This window comes from Quercus robur, chromosome 7 (genome assembly GCF_932294415.1).
Source record: "Quercus robur chromosome 7, dhQueRobu3.1, whole genome shotgun sequence".
Classification (NCBI taxonomy): Eukaryota; Viridiplantae; Streptophyta; class Magnoliopsida; order Fagales; family Fagaceae; genus Quercus; species Quercus robur.
This window is the reverse complement of record NC_065540.1, coordinates 10170381-10185925: the sequence shown is the minus strand read 5'-3', so window position 1 is coordinate 10185925 and position 15545 is coordinate 10170381. Positions and strand designations below refer to the sequence as shown.

The 15545-nt window shown below is 44.2% G+C and overlaps 2 protein-coding genes across 2 annotated transcripts; one reads left to right on the top strand and one right to left on the bottom strand.

Moving 5' to 3' along the window:
- Positions 1-14916, top strand: LOC126690994 (uncharacterized). The gene is made up of 6 exons (XM_050386082.1): positions 1-74; positions 1593-1738; positions 13652-13684; positions 14338-14409; positions 14558-14655; positions 14809-14916. The coding sequence occupies exons 1-6, from the start codon at positions 1-3 to the stop codon at positions 14845-14847; spliced, it is 462 nt and encodes a 153-aa protein (XP_050242039.1). The 3' UTR covers positions 14848-14916.
- LOC126692156 (uncharacterized) lies at positions 9147-10497 on the bottom strand. Its single transcript, XM_050387659.1, has 2 exons — positions 9939-10497; positions 9147-9863 (listed from the first exon to the last, which is right to left on the bottom strand). Exons 1-2 carry the CDS (start codon positions 10455-10457, stop codon positions 9165-9167), a joined length of 1218 nt encoding a protein of 405 aa, XP_050243616.1. The 5' UTR covers positions 10458-10497; the 3' UTR covers positions 9147-9164.
- Positions 14917-15545: the final 629 nt, after the last annotated feature.

The following is a 15545-nucleotide window of genomic DNA, read 5'->3' as shown; positions in this document are numbered from 1 at the left end:
ATGTACGTTGCTGTTTTCTTTCAAAGGAACTTCTCTGCTTCCTCTCTGTTCCCGCTACAACTTCCATCTCCAATGTATGACACTACTTTTTAGGCCAAAATGGCCCATTAGCATGTTTTTTTGAACTATTTAGCAGCAGAGCACTGTTTCGGAACTATATAGCAATATACCACTTTTTCTGGTACTCGAGCTTGGTGAGCTCGAGTACCATGTTTTTTACTGGTCAAACATCTTCTCAAAAAAAAAAAAACGCCGCTATAGGGCCCGAAAACGTCACTATAGGGCTTAAAAACGCCACTATAGGGCCCCTTGAACCTGTTATGGGGACTTATAAAAAAAATTTTGTAGGAAAACGCCGCTATAGGGCCCAAAAACATCACTATAGGGCTTAAAAACGCCACTATAGGGCCCCTTGAACCTGTTAAGGGGACTTATAAAAATTTTTTGCAGGAAAAAGCTGCTATAGGGCCCGAAAACGTCACTATAGGGCCCCTTAACCTGGTATGGGGGCTTAAAAACGCCGCTATAGGGCCCGAAAACGTTACTATAGGGCTTAAAAACGCCACTATAGGGCTCCTTGAATATGGGGCGACAGTGGATTAAAAAAACATGGTACTCGAGCTCACCAAGCTCGAGTACCAGAAAAAGTGGTATAGTGCTATATAGTTCCGAAACAGTGTTCTGTTGCTAAATAGTTCAAAAAAACATGCTAATGGGCCATTTTGGCCCTACTTTTTATATACAATTTTTACCACATGTACCTTTCATAGTTACAAACTTTGTAAGTTTTTTTTTTATTCAAACTTTTGTAAGTTTTTAGTGGTAAAATTGTTAGTAGAATTAGCATTTTCCTTATATATATATATATATATATATATATATATATTGATTAAAAAAAATGCTGGTAGACATGAGCATAAACAGGTTAGCCCGTCAGGGTGAAATGCCCTGGATTATCCGACAATTGGTTCTAGTAGGTGGATTAGTTGCTTGTAGGTTTTAATGGTTAGATGCGAGTCCAAATGATTCTTTTTTTAGAAAGAATTCCTATGTTTTCAAAAAATATTGAGAAACAAGAGAATTTTATTGAAAACCCAGCTGGGAAAACCATCAATATAGTACAAACAAGCTAGAAAGCAAGCAACACTTGCATCATAACCTGAAACAGGAAACAACCAACAGAAACCACACCTACAAGCTAAACAACAGAATTACATGGTTTAAGCACATTTACAAATAAACCCTATCTATATATGCTCATAGAGTAGGGAAAGGATTTTTTTTTTTTTTTTTTTTTTTTTTTTTTTTTTTAAATCAGCTCTAACTTTCACTTGCTTCCTAATGGTAGCAATTATCTGCTCTTCAGTACTGATACCGCCCTTGTGCAAGACAGCATTTTCCTTATATTTTAGGACATGCAATGGAACCTTGTTTTGTTTTGCTTTGTTTTTGTTTTTTGTTTTAAGTGTATTAGGAGTTTGATTGATTATTTATGCATATATTAATGTTTTATTGTTTAGTTATTATTTTTTCTAAACTTTATTATCTACATTAGTAATGAAAAGATCGAGTTTTTCTATTTTGGGTTTTAGGGAAACTCATTTATGGTATATATTACCTAATGAGGTGAAGAGTACACGCCTTCTTAATCAATATTTGGAACTTCTGTCACCATGTGAGAAAGAAAATGTGTTTCGCATGTGGGGAAATCAGCCCCAGAAAAGAGCCCTGCTAGCCAGTCAGTGCCGGCTCAAGGCCTAGGCCTAAGGCCTCACAATAAATAAAAAATTTCCCTATTAAAAAAAGGCCTCATATTCCTTAGTAGAAGACCCAAAATTTTATAAAAATATAACTGTGGGGCCCGGCCCAAAATAATGGGCTAGTTAAACTACGGGCCCGTCCGAGAAGCATCCTGTCCGAGGAGAAGTCACAACCAAAACCTTATTCAAGCCCAATTGCGGTAAAAGAAACCTTTCCGAGGAGTAACTCCTCCTCGGACATTACGAAGTCCGGACGAAGAGCTCGCCCCAACCATTGCAGTTCATCCTCTAAGCATATAAAAAAGAATAAAACCCAAAATATCTCATGGAAAGCTGCCACCACCACATTAAATGTGTCACAACCACCCTTTTGGCCGCATTAATGAGGAAAAGACCCCTGAACAGTACTACCTTGGCCACTGCAACTCACAAGGGAGTAATAAGGGTGTCTGATAAGACAGGTGCTCAAGTGGGGGCTTAGATGATCAACAAGTGTAAGGTTCAGATAAGAATGAGAGAGCTATATAATGTAGTGGAGTCCCTCAAAGAGGGGGACGAAGAAAGGTATTCGGCACTCAGGAAATAGAATCTTCTGTTAGATATCCATTCTTGTGTTTTTGTTCCTGCAATAATATTGTCCATGCATCAGACCGACTAAGCTCACTGAGGCTAAGTTCTTTGACCCATCCTCTACAAATATTTATTGTGTGTTGCGCCTTGGGCCAAGGCCTGATTAATAGGGTTTGGACCAGGAAAATCGTGCAACTACAATTGGCGCCGTCTGTGGGAAGAATTAGGGCATCAGCTAGCACAACGGTCGAGCATGGCAGAACTAGGTCCACACTAGGAGAATCCTCACCAGGCTAACTCCCAGCAGACACAACCCACCGAGTCCCAGAGGCAAAATAACCCCACCAACCCAGGCGGCAGGGGGAATCGTGAGGGGAGTGTGCATACTATCTGGACGAGCTAGAGTCACACTCAGATAGGTAGTCACGTGTCCCAGAGGCGAAATAGTCATCAGGCCATGCAGCGAGAGATAGATGACCTGAAAAGGAAGTTACGACGTGTGCAGTGAAAACGATCTCCCTCTGACTCAGACGAGTCTTCTAATGCGGAGGATGCGAGTTACCGACGGAGGTCAAGGACCCCCCCAAATGAAACCTTTTCCTACGAAAGGGAACCACGCCCTGTACGGAAGTATGAGAGCCCATCCAGCAAGGGTTCGGGGAACGATGCTATGAAGAAGGCGCTGGACCAGGTTTCAAGGTCACCCTTCACGTATAGAATTGAAGGGGCTAAGTTGCCTCGACACTTCAACCAACCGGCGTTCGCCATTTATAACGGCTGAGCAGACCCAATAGAGCATGTGAGTCAGTTTAACCAGAAAATGGCAATCTACTCACAAAATGAAGCCCTAATGTGAAAAATCTTCCCATCCAGCTTGGGATCAATGGCGATAAGGTGGTTCAACAGCCTGAAGACAAACTCCATAGGCTCCTACAAGCAGCTCACTCAGGCTTTCTGCTCCCGTTTTATCACAAACACCAGAGTCCCTCGACCCCTCAGTTCGCTATTGTCCTTATCCATGCACTAAGGAGAAACCCTGAAAGCATACTCGGATAGATATTGGGAGGTGTATAACGACTTAGATGACAACCATGATGATGTTGCTATCAGCACATTCAAAAGCGGTCTCCCCACCGAGCATGGCTTAAGGAAATCCCTCACTGGTAAACCAGTTACCGACGTTCATCAGTTGATGGATAGGATCGACAAGTACAAAAGGGTGGAGGAAGATCAGCTGCAAGGAAGGGGAAAGGAGAAGGTCATCCCCCCCAAAGCAAATGATTTTAGGTCGGAACGGTATAACCCTAGCCAGGTGAGGAGAGATTTTTCGCGACAGGCTGGACAGAGCAACCCGCAGACAGTGAACGCCGTATTCAGGGAGCCAGTACAACAGGTGCTAGAGAAAGTAAGGAACGAGCCCTATTTTAGATGGCCAGGAAAGATGGCTGGAGACACTTCCAAGTGTAACCAGAACCTGTACTGCCACTATCATCAGGACCATGGGCATACCACTGAGGATTGTAGGAATCTATGGAATCACTTAGATCAGTTGGTCCGAGAAGGGAAGTTACGTCACCTTCTGCACCCCTCGAGCGGCCATCCCAGTCAAGCAATACAAGAGTCTCAAAAGGATGTGTCCTTAAGACCCCCTGCCAAAACGATACATGTCATCCTCGCCGCACCAGGAAGAACTGGGCCACCCATCCCCAGGGTACTGGCTGTTGATCGGCTCCCTTTCGAGGACAGGCAAAGGGAACCAAAAAGGTTAAAAAAGCGAAGTTCTTTGATACTGGGATTCTCGGATGAGGATAAGAGAGGAACTATTCAACCTCACGACGATGCCTTGGTGGTTACATTAAGAATTGGAGGCTTTGATGTGAAAAGGGTGTTAGTAGACTCGGGAAATGCGGTAGAGATAATGTACCCCGATCTATACAAGGGGTTGAACCTGAAATCGGAAGGTTTGACAGCCTATGACTCCCCCCTTCTCAGCTTCGAAGGGAGGATTGTTACGCCAAAGGGGCAGATCCGACTACCTATACAGACTGGGTCGGAGGTGGTGGAAGTAAATTTTATCGTGGTCGACGCTTACTCACCCTACACCGCAATAGTTGCCAGGCCATGGATCCACGCCCTAGAAGCCGTATCCTCCACATTTCACCAAAAAGTGAAATACCCATCCAGAGGACAAGTAGAAGAGATCCGAGGAGATTAGGCCGTGGCCAGGCAGTGTATGGTGGCCGCCATCTTACATCGGCCCCGTGCCGAGTCCTCGGCCCCGTGCCGAGTCCTCGGCCCCTGAGAGCTTATAGCAACCAGCCACCTCGGTAAAGCAAGGCGATGGGCTAACCGAGGAGATAAGGTGCGAAAGTTTAGATAAGATCGCTGTCAACGACTTGGAGAAGTTTTTTCAGGTCGGCTCTGAGTTACCTTCTCAAGAAAAAGAGGAACTGGTCAGATTTCTCAGAGGGAATGTCGATGTGTTTGCATGGGACGCCTACAACGCCCCGGGAGTTGATCCTAGCCTTATTTGTCATCACCTGAACGTCAACCCCTCTTCCACTCCGAAGAAGCAGCCACCCCGACGCCCTTCAAAGGAACATGCTAGTGCCGTAAGAGACGAAGTGGCAAAACTGAAAAAAGCAGGGGCTATTAAAGAGGTCTTTTACCCCGAATGGTTGGCAAACACGGTGGTGGTAAGGAAGAAGACAGGGAAGTGGAGAGTCTGCGTGGACTTCACGGACCTGAACAAGGAGTGCCCAAAGGACCCATTCCCCCTTCCCCGAATCGACAGATTGGTGGATGCAACCGTGGGTCACCCTCGAATGACCTTCCTGGACGCCTTCCTGGGCTATCATCAGATCCCCCTTGCGCTAGAAGACCAAGAGAAGACGGCTTTCATGACGCCCATTAGAAATTATCACTATAAGGTGATGCCGTTTGGGCTGAAGAACGCAGGCTCAACCTACCAAAGGATGATGACCTGGATGTTCGAGCCACAGCTGGGCAAGATCATTAAGGTTTACATAGACGATATGGTTGTGAAGAGTAAAAGGGTGTCCGAGCACGTGAAAGACCTTGAAAAAATCTTCGCTATCTTAAGGGAACACCGGTTGCGGTTGAATGCTTCCAAATGTTCATTCGGGGTTGGGTCTGGGAAATTTTTAGGGTACATGGTAACCCACAGGGGAATAGAAGTAAGCCCCAATCAAATCAAAGCAATTAACAGCCTACAGGCTCCTCGGAATCCGAAGGAAGTGCAGAAGCTCACTGGCATGATTGCATCATTAAACCGGTTCATATCGCGATCAGCGGATCGATGTCGACCTTTTTACCTCCTGATAAACAAGTGGAAAGGGTTTGAATGGTCGGAGGATTGTGTTAGGGCTTTCCAGCAGCTTAAGGAATACCTGTCTCGACCACCCATCATGTCCAGCCCTGAGGCAGACGAGGTGCTATTTGCGTACGTCGCTGTAGCTCCCCATGTTGTAAGCCTTGTATTAATACGGGATGATAATGGGGTGCAGCGACCGGTTTACTATGTGAGCAAATCATTACATGAGGCCGAGGTGCGATACCTACCTTTGGAAAAGACAATTCTGGTGATAGTACATGCCACCCGGAAGCTCCCTCATTACTTTCAGGCGCATACGGTCATCGTTCTAACTCAGCTCCCCCTTCGAGCAGTGCTTCGAAGCGCTGACTACACAGGAAGGATCGCCATGTGGAGTGCGCTTTTGGGGGCCTTCGATATTAAATATATGCCCAGATCCTCCATCAAAGGTCAGGTCCTCGCAGACTTGGTAGCGGAGTTTGCTGAACCCTCTGTAGAAACAATAACCGAGCAAAAAGACATGGATGGAAAGTCGGTTGGCACAATTTCAGCAGGAGGAACCTTGCATTGGAAGGTCTATGTGGATGGTGCAGCCAACCAGAAAGGATCTGGAGTCGGAATAGTTTTAGTATCGCCAGACAGTGCTGCCATTGAAAAATCACTGAGGCTCGGGTTCTCGGCTACGAACAATGAAGCCGAATACGAAGCCTTACTTCAAGGGATGACGATGGTTCAAAGATTGGGCAGAAGAGTAATAGAAGCATTCTCGGACTCCAGGTTGGTTGTCGAACAAGTGATGGGTGAGCTGGAAGCCAGAGATGCTAGGATGCAAGAGTATCTAGGACAAGTCAAACGCCTACAGACGAGTTTTGAGTCCTTCAATCTGACGCACATTTCTAGGAGTGTAAACACCCGTGCAAACTCACTGGCCACTCTCGCCACGTCCTTGGCGCATAATCTGCCGCGAATGATCCTTGTTAAAGATCTAGTCCAGGCAAGTCCCATTAGAAGAAACCTGGCCCAAGTCCATCAGATCAGAAAGAGTCCCAGCTGGATGGACCCCATAAAGAACTTCCTCCAAAACGACATCTTACCGGAGGAAAAATTAGAGGCCGGGAAGATACGTAGAAATGCTCTTCGGTTCTGGCTATCAGAGGACCACAAACTATATCGGCGCTCCTACTCTGGACCGTACCTACTCTGTGTACATCCAGAAGAATCCGAGTCTCTACTTGAAGAGTTACACGAGGGAATTTGTGGAAGTCACATCGGAGGAAGGTCGCTGGCGCACAGGGCACTCACCCAAGGATACTGGTGGCTGAACATGCAAAGAGAGGTCCAAGAATACGCTAAGGAGTGTGATCAGTGCCAAAGATTTGCCCCAAATATCCATCAATCCGGAGGGGTTCTCAACCCCCATTCTAGCCCATGGCCGTTCGCACAATGGGGTCTTGATATTGTCGGACCTTTCCCCAAAGCTGCGGGGAACAAGCGATACATAATAGTCGGAACCGATTACTTCACTAAATGGGTGGAGGCTGAACCTTTGGCCAACATTAGGGACGTGGATGCCCAGAAATTCATCTGGAAGAACATTATCACCCGCTTCGGAACTCCACGTACACTCATTTCCGACAATGGTCTTCAATTCGACAGTAAGAGCTTTAGGGAGTATTGCCGCGAGTTTGGGATCATTAACCGATATTCCACCCCCGCCTACCCCCAAGGAAATGGGCAAGTCGAGGCCGTGAACAAGGTCATAGTGAACAGTCTGAAGAAAAGACTGGATGAGGCAAAGGGGAGATGGGTAGAAGAGCTCCCGCACGTCTTATGGACCTATCGGACAACGCCGCGACGGTCAACCGGTGAGACCCCCTTTTCGTTGACTTATGGGGCTGAGGCCGTGCTCCCAATCGAGAAAAACTTTCCCACACTGAGGTCTAACTCGTTTATCCCAAACGGTAGCGACGAGTTGTTGAGAAGAAGTCTAGACCTAGCCGAGGAAAGAAGGGAAAAAGCAACGATCCATATGGCCTATTATCACCAGAAGCTGAGACAAGGGTATGATGCCAATGTTAAACTGCGACCTCTAGGTCCGGGTGATCTCGTGATGAGGAAGATTCTCGGCAGTGCAAAAAACCCCTCTTGGGGCAAGCTGGGGCCCATTTGGGAAGGACCATACCGTGTCACATCCGTGGCCGGGATAGGCGCCTACTATCTAGAAGATTTGGATGAAAAAATTGTACCTCGACCATGGAATGTAAATAACCTCAGAAGATATTATTATTAATGAAAATGGCTTAGCCCATGTTTTGTTTCGTGATTATCCTCTCCCTACTAGTCTATTTACAACTATTCATAGTTTTAAACAGAACCTAAGTCCTGCATGGCTCCTCGGACCACAGACTTAGGAGAAATTATTACTTATGACAATTTCTGCAAATTTTAAACAGAACCTAAGTCCTGCATGGCTCCTCGGACCACAGACTTAGGGGAAATTATTACTTATGACAACTATTCATAGTTTTAAACAGAACCTAAGTCCTGCATGGCTCCTCGGACCACAGACTTAGGGGAAATTATTACTCATGGCAATTTCTACAAGTTTTAAACAAAACCTAAGTCCTGCATGGCTCCTCGGACCACAGACTTGGGGGAAATTATTACTTATGACAATTTATACAAGTTTTAAACAGAACCTAAGTTCTGCATGGCTCCTCGGACCACAGACTTAGGGGAAATTATTACTTATGACAATTTATACAAGTTTTAAATAGAACCTAAGTTCTGCATGGCTCCTCGGACCACAGACTTAGGGGAAATTATTACTTATGGCAATTTATACAAGTTTTAAACAGAACCTAAGTCCTACATGACTCCTCGGACCACAGACTTGGGGGAAATTATTACTTATGGCAATTTATACAAGTTTTAAACAGAACCTAAGTCCTGCATGGCTCCTCGGACCACAGACTTAGGGGAAATTATTACTTATGGCAATTTATACAAATTTTAAACAGAACCTAAGTCCTGCATGGCTCCTTGGACCACAGACTTAGGGGAAATTATTACTTATGGGAAATTATTACTTATGACAATTTCTACAAGTTTTAAACAGAACTTAAATCCTGCATGGCTCCTCGGACCACAGACTTAGGAGAAATTATTACTTATGACAGATTGAGAAATTATTACTTAGGGGAAATCATTTTAAGGCGTGCGCGCAGTCTAGCACCATCGCAACCCTCATTCAAATTTGCTGCCCAGCATCCTTTTTATCTCGACCGTTTACATTTATTTATGTCGTTGCAAACGTTAAAAAAAAAAAAAGAGGGAGCGGTACTAGCATACATCCATAGAAAGCAAGGCAAACATTCTATATTAATATTCCGAGGTCAATACAAAGAGTGGTCCTTACAAAAGAGCGCAAAAACAGGACGACTCTCATTCAAAAAAAAAAAAAAAAAAGGAAGGGAATACATAAATTAAAAGCCTAAAGGCTAAGCCTTAGCAGGAGGATCTTCTTTCTGCTTTGGCTGAGGAGGAGGAGCCTCGATGGTAGGGTCCGTGGCAGGATCCTTCGCTTTATCAGGCACAGGGACGACATTAGGCACCGCCAGATCCTGCTCCGAAGCCGCTTGGGCGCCATCAGGATTCTCTCGGATCTCCTGAGGATAGAAGATGTTCTCGGGCAGTCTTAGCGCCAAATCCGCAGGAATTCCTACAGCATCAAGGGCATGAGCCCATGAGATGCTGCAGTAGTCCCTGCACACCTCGGGGATCTCCTCGGATAGCCTGGCCTCCGTTTCTTGGACCCCGAGCTGGCGAGAAGCACTCTTTTCAGCCTCTGCAGCCTCTCGGATCAGCTGAGCCTCCTCTTTAACCCGCCGCAGCTCATCCTCGACTTTTTGCAGGGTAACCTTGAGATCCAGCACTGCCTGCTTCTCGGTGGCAAGGTTGATCTGGGTCGAGTACAGCTCTTTGCGCTGATCCTCCGCCTGGGTCTCAGCACTTTTCAAACCGGCCTCTGCACTCTTGCGCCGTTTCTCCGACTCCTTGAACTTCTCCGTGAGTTCAAGGTGATCGTGCTTAAGGGACCCCAAGGCTTTCTCCATCTCCGTCCGAGACTGGGTCTCAGCCTCAGCCCGACTGCGATTATCACGACAAAACTCCTCCGCCACAAATACCTGCTGAGTAATCTGCGAACGAAACAAGATTGGTTTAAAATTTGACGGGGTTAAATAAATTAATAAAACAGTAAAAGGGTCACTTACCATCGCGAGATCCCTTTTGAGGGATAGGAAAATCTCGGGCTGAGAGAACCGCCTGTAGGCCTCCATATCCCGAGGAAGGAGTAGGGGTTGCTCCAAGGCATCAACTACGTACCCTGCTCGGCCCCGGTTATACTCTCGGATTGACGCATTGTAGGGAATGGCAACCCCATCTAGCTCCAACTTGAGGCTCCATGTGCGCGGGGTGGCGCGCACCTCAGCACGGTTCTTCTCATCCCGGCTTTCCGCGGAGTCACCCCTTCTGCTCCTTGGCGCCCGGGTGGTCTTTTGCTGCTTGGTCGGCTGGGCAACCACCTCACCCTCCTCAAGAGTGTCAACCGGCCTTTTCTTCTTCAGGTCCGGATTAACCTTAAGGCCTAGGTCCGAGGGAATCTGAGAGACCACAGGGGGAAGGGTCTGGGCCTGTGACTGAGTTGGTCCTTTTGATGACTGACCTTTTGATGATTGACCTTTCCCTCGGGAGGCCATCAACTCTTGTAAAGTTTTTCCCTTCCCGGCCATGGGTTCTATCTCTTCGTCCGAGGGGTCGTCTGAGCAGGTTATGATTATGGGAGCACCAACTGCGGAGTGTTGGTCCTGCTCTCCTTCAGGATCAAAAAGCTCAACCAAGGGGGCTTGCTGAACCTCCTCCTCGAAATAAAACTCGTCTATCTCTTCCTCAAGGGAAAGATGAGATGATTCAGCTTCCCCTTCAACCGGAACAGCAACGCCAGGCTCGTCTGGCGGAGGTAGTTGCTCTGCTAGATAGGGATCTCGAACGCCGGGTAGTACGACTGGTGGAAAATCACGTTGAGCTAGGAACCCGGTCTTAGACACGTCAATCCTAGCCAACCTCGGACTGCTAGCCCTTATGACGTGATCGATAGCTTGGAAAGAGTGGCTTAGAGGTTGATAGCCCAGAACCAGATGAGCCGCACGTAACTGTCCGTCCTCAGTAATGTAAATTTCCGACCTTAGAAGGTAGTTCAACGCTGGCACATTCACGAGGTTTAGCCGAGGAGCGACATGAACTTTATCTGCAAACGTCCAAGAAAAGTGGGACTAGTTCATGAAATTTTCCAATTGTAAAGAAAGCGAGAAAAATAACCCCCCAATACTAAACCCTTTCCCGAAAAGGATTGGCCCTAAAGACGCCGCACCTGAGATTCCTGCCCGAGTTGGGCAATGAATACCATCGAACCACTCCCCCGAAGCAATAAGGAAATCGTTCTTCACGGTTTTATTGGATATTGGGAGACAAGAGATCAACCTAACGACCTCGGATCGGGATTTAAGATAATACCCTCCGTTCTCGATGTGGTGACACTCGTATAGATAAACCACATCGTGCCAGGTAAGGCCTAGATTCATCCGCTCGTCTAGGACATCTACACAGCCTAGTATCTTGAACATGTTTGGGGCACACTGATGCGGCGTCAACCTATGGTTGAACAGGTATTCCCTTGTAATCCTACGCATGGGAAGTGTCATTCCTCCCTCTATGAAAGCAATCATGGGGATAACAACTTCTCCCTCACCTCTATCTGTCAATACTCCTTCAAGAGGACAGTACTGCAGCCCCACCCCCGGGGGAATGTGGTATTTTGCCCTAAAGGCCTCCATAGCGGCCGGAGTTTTTACTAGTTTTTCGAATCTACCCATCTGAGCTGAACTGGAGGAATGAAAATAAAGACCGAGGAGAAAAGTAAAGTCCGAGGAGGGAATCGAAACAGCGAAATGAACGAAATTTACTGATACCTTCACAAAGCGCTCAATGGGATGCTTGGAAATCTCTCTTGGAGGAGACGCTTCACGAAAAACGGCTATGGAGGCTTAGCGGACGCAAGTATTTGTAGATCTCTGGAGTTCGATGGAGTTCTTTGGAATCCTCTGGGATTTATGAGATGCAGATAAAAAGAAAACTGAACCCCTCTGACATCTTATATAGTTGGGAGGAGAGAGAAAAGATCGCTCCTGCCTAAAAATTCGAGAAAAAATGATGGCCGTTCGATCCACGCCTTACCGTTGGATGAAGGGGACAGAAAGCCTCCGGAAGTAAATGGCCACGCCTCGTAAATTGTAGCGCGTCCAAAGTAACTGCCCGCACGCACGCCCCAAGCCCTCCTTACTTCCATCCTCTCACTAACATCAAAACCCCGCTTTTCTCCTCGGAAGGAGATAAAAACCGGAGTTTTGAGGGGCTATTGTGGGGCCCAGCCCAAAATAATGGGCTAGTCAAACTACGGGCCCGTCCGAGGAAGCATCCTGTCTGAGGAGAAGTCACAGCTAAAACCTTATTCAAACTCAATTGCGGTAAAAGAAACCTGTCCGAGGAGTAACTCCTCCTCGGACATTACGAAGTCCGGACGAAGAGCTTGCCCCAACCATTGCAATTCATCCTCCAAGCATATAAAAAAGAATAAAACCCAAAATATCTCATGGAAAGCTACCACCACCACATTAAATGTGTCAGAACCACCCTCTTGGCCGCATTAATGAGGAAAAGACCCCTGAACAATACTACCTTGGCCACTGCAACTCACAAGGGAGTGATAAGGGTGTCTGATAGGACAGGTGCTCAAGTGGGGGCTTAGATGATCAACAAGTGTAAGGTTCAGATAAGAATGAGAGGGCTATATAATATAGTGGAGTCCCTCAAAGAGGGGGACGAAGAAAGGTATTCGGTACTCAGGAAATAGAATCTTCTGTTAGATATCCATTCTTGTGTTTTTGTTCCTGCAATAATATTGTCCATGCATCAGACCGACTAAGCTCACTGAGGCTAAGTTCTTTGACCCATCCTCTACAAATATTTATTGTGTGTTGCGCCTTGGGCCAAGGCCTGATTAATAGGATTTGGACCAGGAAAATCGTGCAACTACAATAACATTTTTTAAATAATTGGTACTTTTTTTTAAGAGTGATGCTAAAAATACCACAAATTTTATTATAGATTTAACTGACATATCACCAATCACATAAAAAAGTAATTCAAACACAAATAAATTAAGTTATTGAAATTCATCAATTACAGTCATAATCACATTTATTGTGAACATTTTGTAGTATTTTTAGTTTTCTAACAAGACTTTTAAAATAGGAGACCAATAAAAATTTAACCTAATTGAGACCGTAAGATGTTTCAAATAAAATGCTGCAAATGTGATAAATCACCAATGATGACTAATCTCCTACTAAGCCACACACCAAATAATATCTATCTATCTCTTTCTCTTAAAAAGAATATATGAAATTAAAATTTAGATTATAACTTTACTTAACTATGCATAGTCATATATCCAAGTTAAAGTAAGTTCCTTTTGTTTCAACTATAATATTCAATCTTCTATTTGAAATTAACCTTAGTTTAGCTAGTATTATTCATCAATTTTTGTATTTACATCAAATTAGTCTTAATTTAATTAGTATTATATATTTTATTTAATTAATGTTTACATATAAAAAAGCCCTATGGTCGCTCCAAGGGCTTATAAACCATGAGTGGGGCGCATCTCTTGCCGATGTGGGACTAGGGTGTCACGGGTCAAAGCATCCCAAAAATCCCAAGCCCCACAGTTGGTACTGAGAACAAAACCTTGCGGACTTGGCTCCCCAGAGAGGACGATAAGCTTGCAGGGCGTGGAACAAATCCTCCCCCACAGCCCCATATAAAATTTTTGCCTTAGCCCCCAAATTTTGTTGGGCCGGCCCTGTAGCCAGTGAATTGGTTCGGACTACCATTGCAAGATGTAGGTCCTTTTTTTAGCTTAATGCTTTCTCTCATTCATTCTTGTTATTATTTTTCACTTGCTTTGTTAGAATAATTCAACTGTACGTAAAACTTTACAAGGTAGGCTTATTTATAGGCTCACTATGCATGCAGTACAAGTAACAGGAGTGCTGTACCAATAACGGGCATGGGCCTACAAATTCTTTCTTTTAGGTTGCACTAATGAGGTGAAATATGGCGAGTTAGCGAAGAGGTTCTTCTTAGTCTTCTTTTTGGGAGTTGAAAATGACATAGTGAAGTGGTTCTTCTTAGTTATATGTAGATTGTGTAGTCTGTGGTTTTGATGTATTTTTGTTGTGGCAATCTAAATTTTTTTATTTCACTCATGGTGTAGATTAGTAGTATTGAGGGGCATTTTTGTTAGTCTAATGAAGTACAAAGTGGATAGTAACAAAGGTTTTGTTTAATAAAAAATTTTAGTGTCAAGTTGCTGTATTAAGGTATGTATACATGTATGTTCGAAAGTATTTTTGGTTATTAAATGCTATCAACATCCTTTTATTTGAATACTTGAATATTTATTTTTGACATAGGAAGTGTTCTGATTTCCAATTTTTAGAAATGTTGTACAGAGAGGTTGGTGTATATCTAAACAATTTTGTTTATTACTAGATCAGACAAATTTTCAAGTCGATCCAAGATCCTTGAAGTTCAAGAAGAATATCTATGGTAAACCAGAGGTGAGTTTGTTTTCTGGCCGTTGATGTGTAATAAAACTTGTTTCCTTCTTTCTCTTGGACCTTGCTTGCTGTTCCTTATCATTGTATCTCATTAAGTTCATTTTGTTTTTCAAATTTGTGAAATATTTCTGATAGCATATGTGAATTGGTAGAGTGGCAAGATGTTGATGACTCACACCTACCTCCATTGCATTTCAATATATCACATAACTCTTCTTTAATAGCCTGTGGAGTGACTCTGAGTTCACCAGTAAGTAATCTGTATATTCATGGACCACATGTACCCTCTGCATGTGTGATCATTATGTTCTCTTTTGATTTTGTTTTATCTATTTATTGATCTGTCTGTTGCGTTGAAGAAACACTGACGTTAGGCTAATATGATTCACTTTTCTTATTGTAGATTGGTATTGATGTGGAAGAGAAGCAACGGAAGTTATAAAACAATATACTTATTCCATCTTCAAGCAGTAATTCTAGTAGAAAATTCTTAACTTGTTAGAAAGTTTTACCATAGACAGTTCAATGTTGGACACTCAGCAGAAGTTTCAACTTTAAAGAAACTAGGATGGACTACCCATATTGTTTATAAAAGCAAAAATAGAAAAAACACTCTTTGAATGCATGATGCACTGGAAAAATAGATGTTTCAAATTTCTTTGGATTTCATAAATACGTGCATGGACAATTCCTTCTGGAAATTTTGTGAGAAAATTGGGAGCAGCCTAAACCATGAAAATGAGGTTGCGGGAGAGCAATACAAGCATTGTGCTGCTCAGCAAAGAAATCTAATGTAGGACAACCACACTATTTCAATGGAACAATTAAACAACAATAGAATCAAAAATAAACTGTAGGAGTCAGCACCTAAGGGTTGTTTGGAGTCAGCACCAAGCAAACTAGAATCGGCACCAGTGTAAAAGAAACACAATATTTTTATAATTCTCAAAAACTGTCTTACAATAATAAGAAAAAGTGCTTAAATAACTAACAATAAGATGCATAAAAAACCCTAATTATTAAATGCTCAGACTTACTTAATCTCAAACCCAATTACTAACAGGCTCCATCCATAAGGCCACAGGTTGGGCCGTCTTCTTTTTGCTCTTCCTCCCATACATGCGAATAATTGGAGACTTG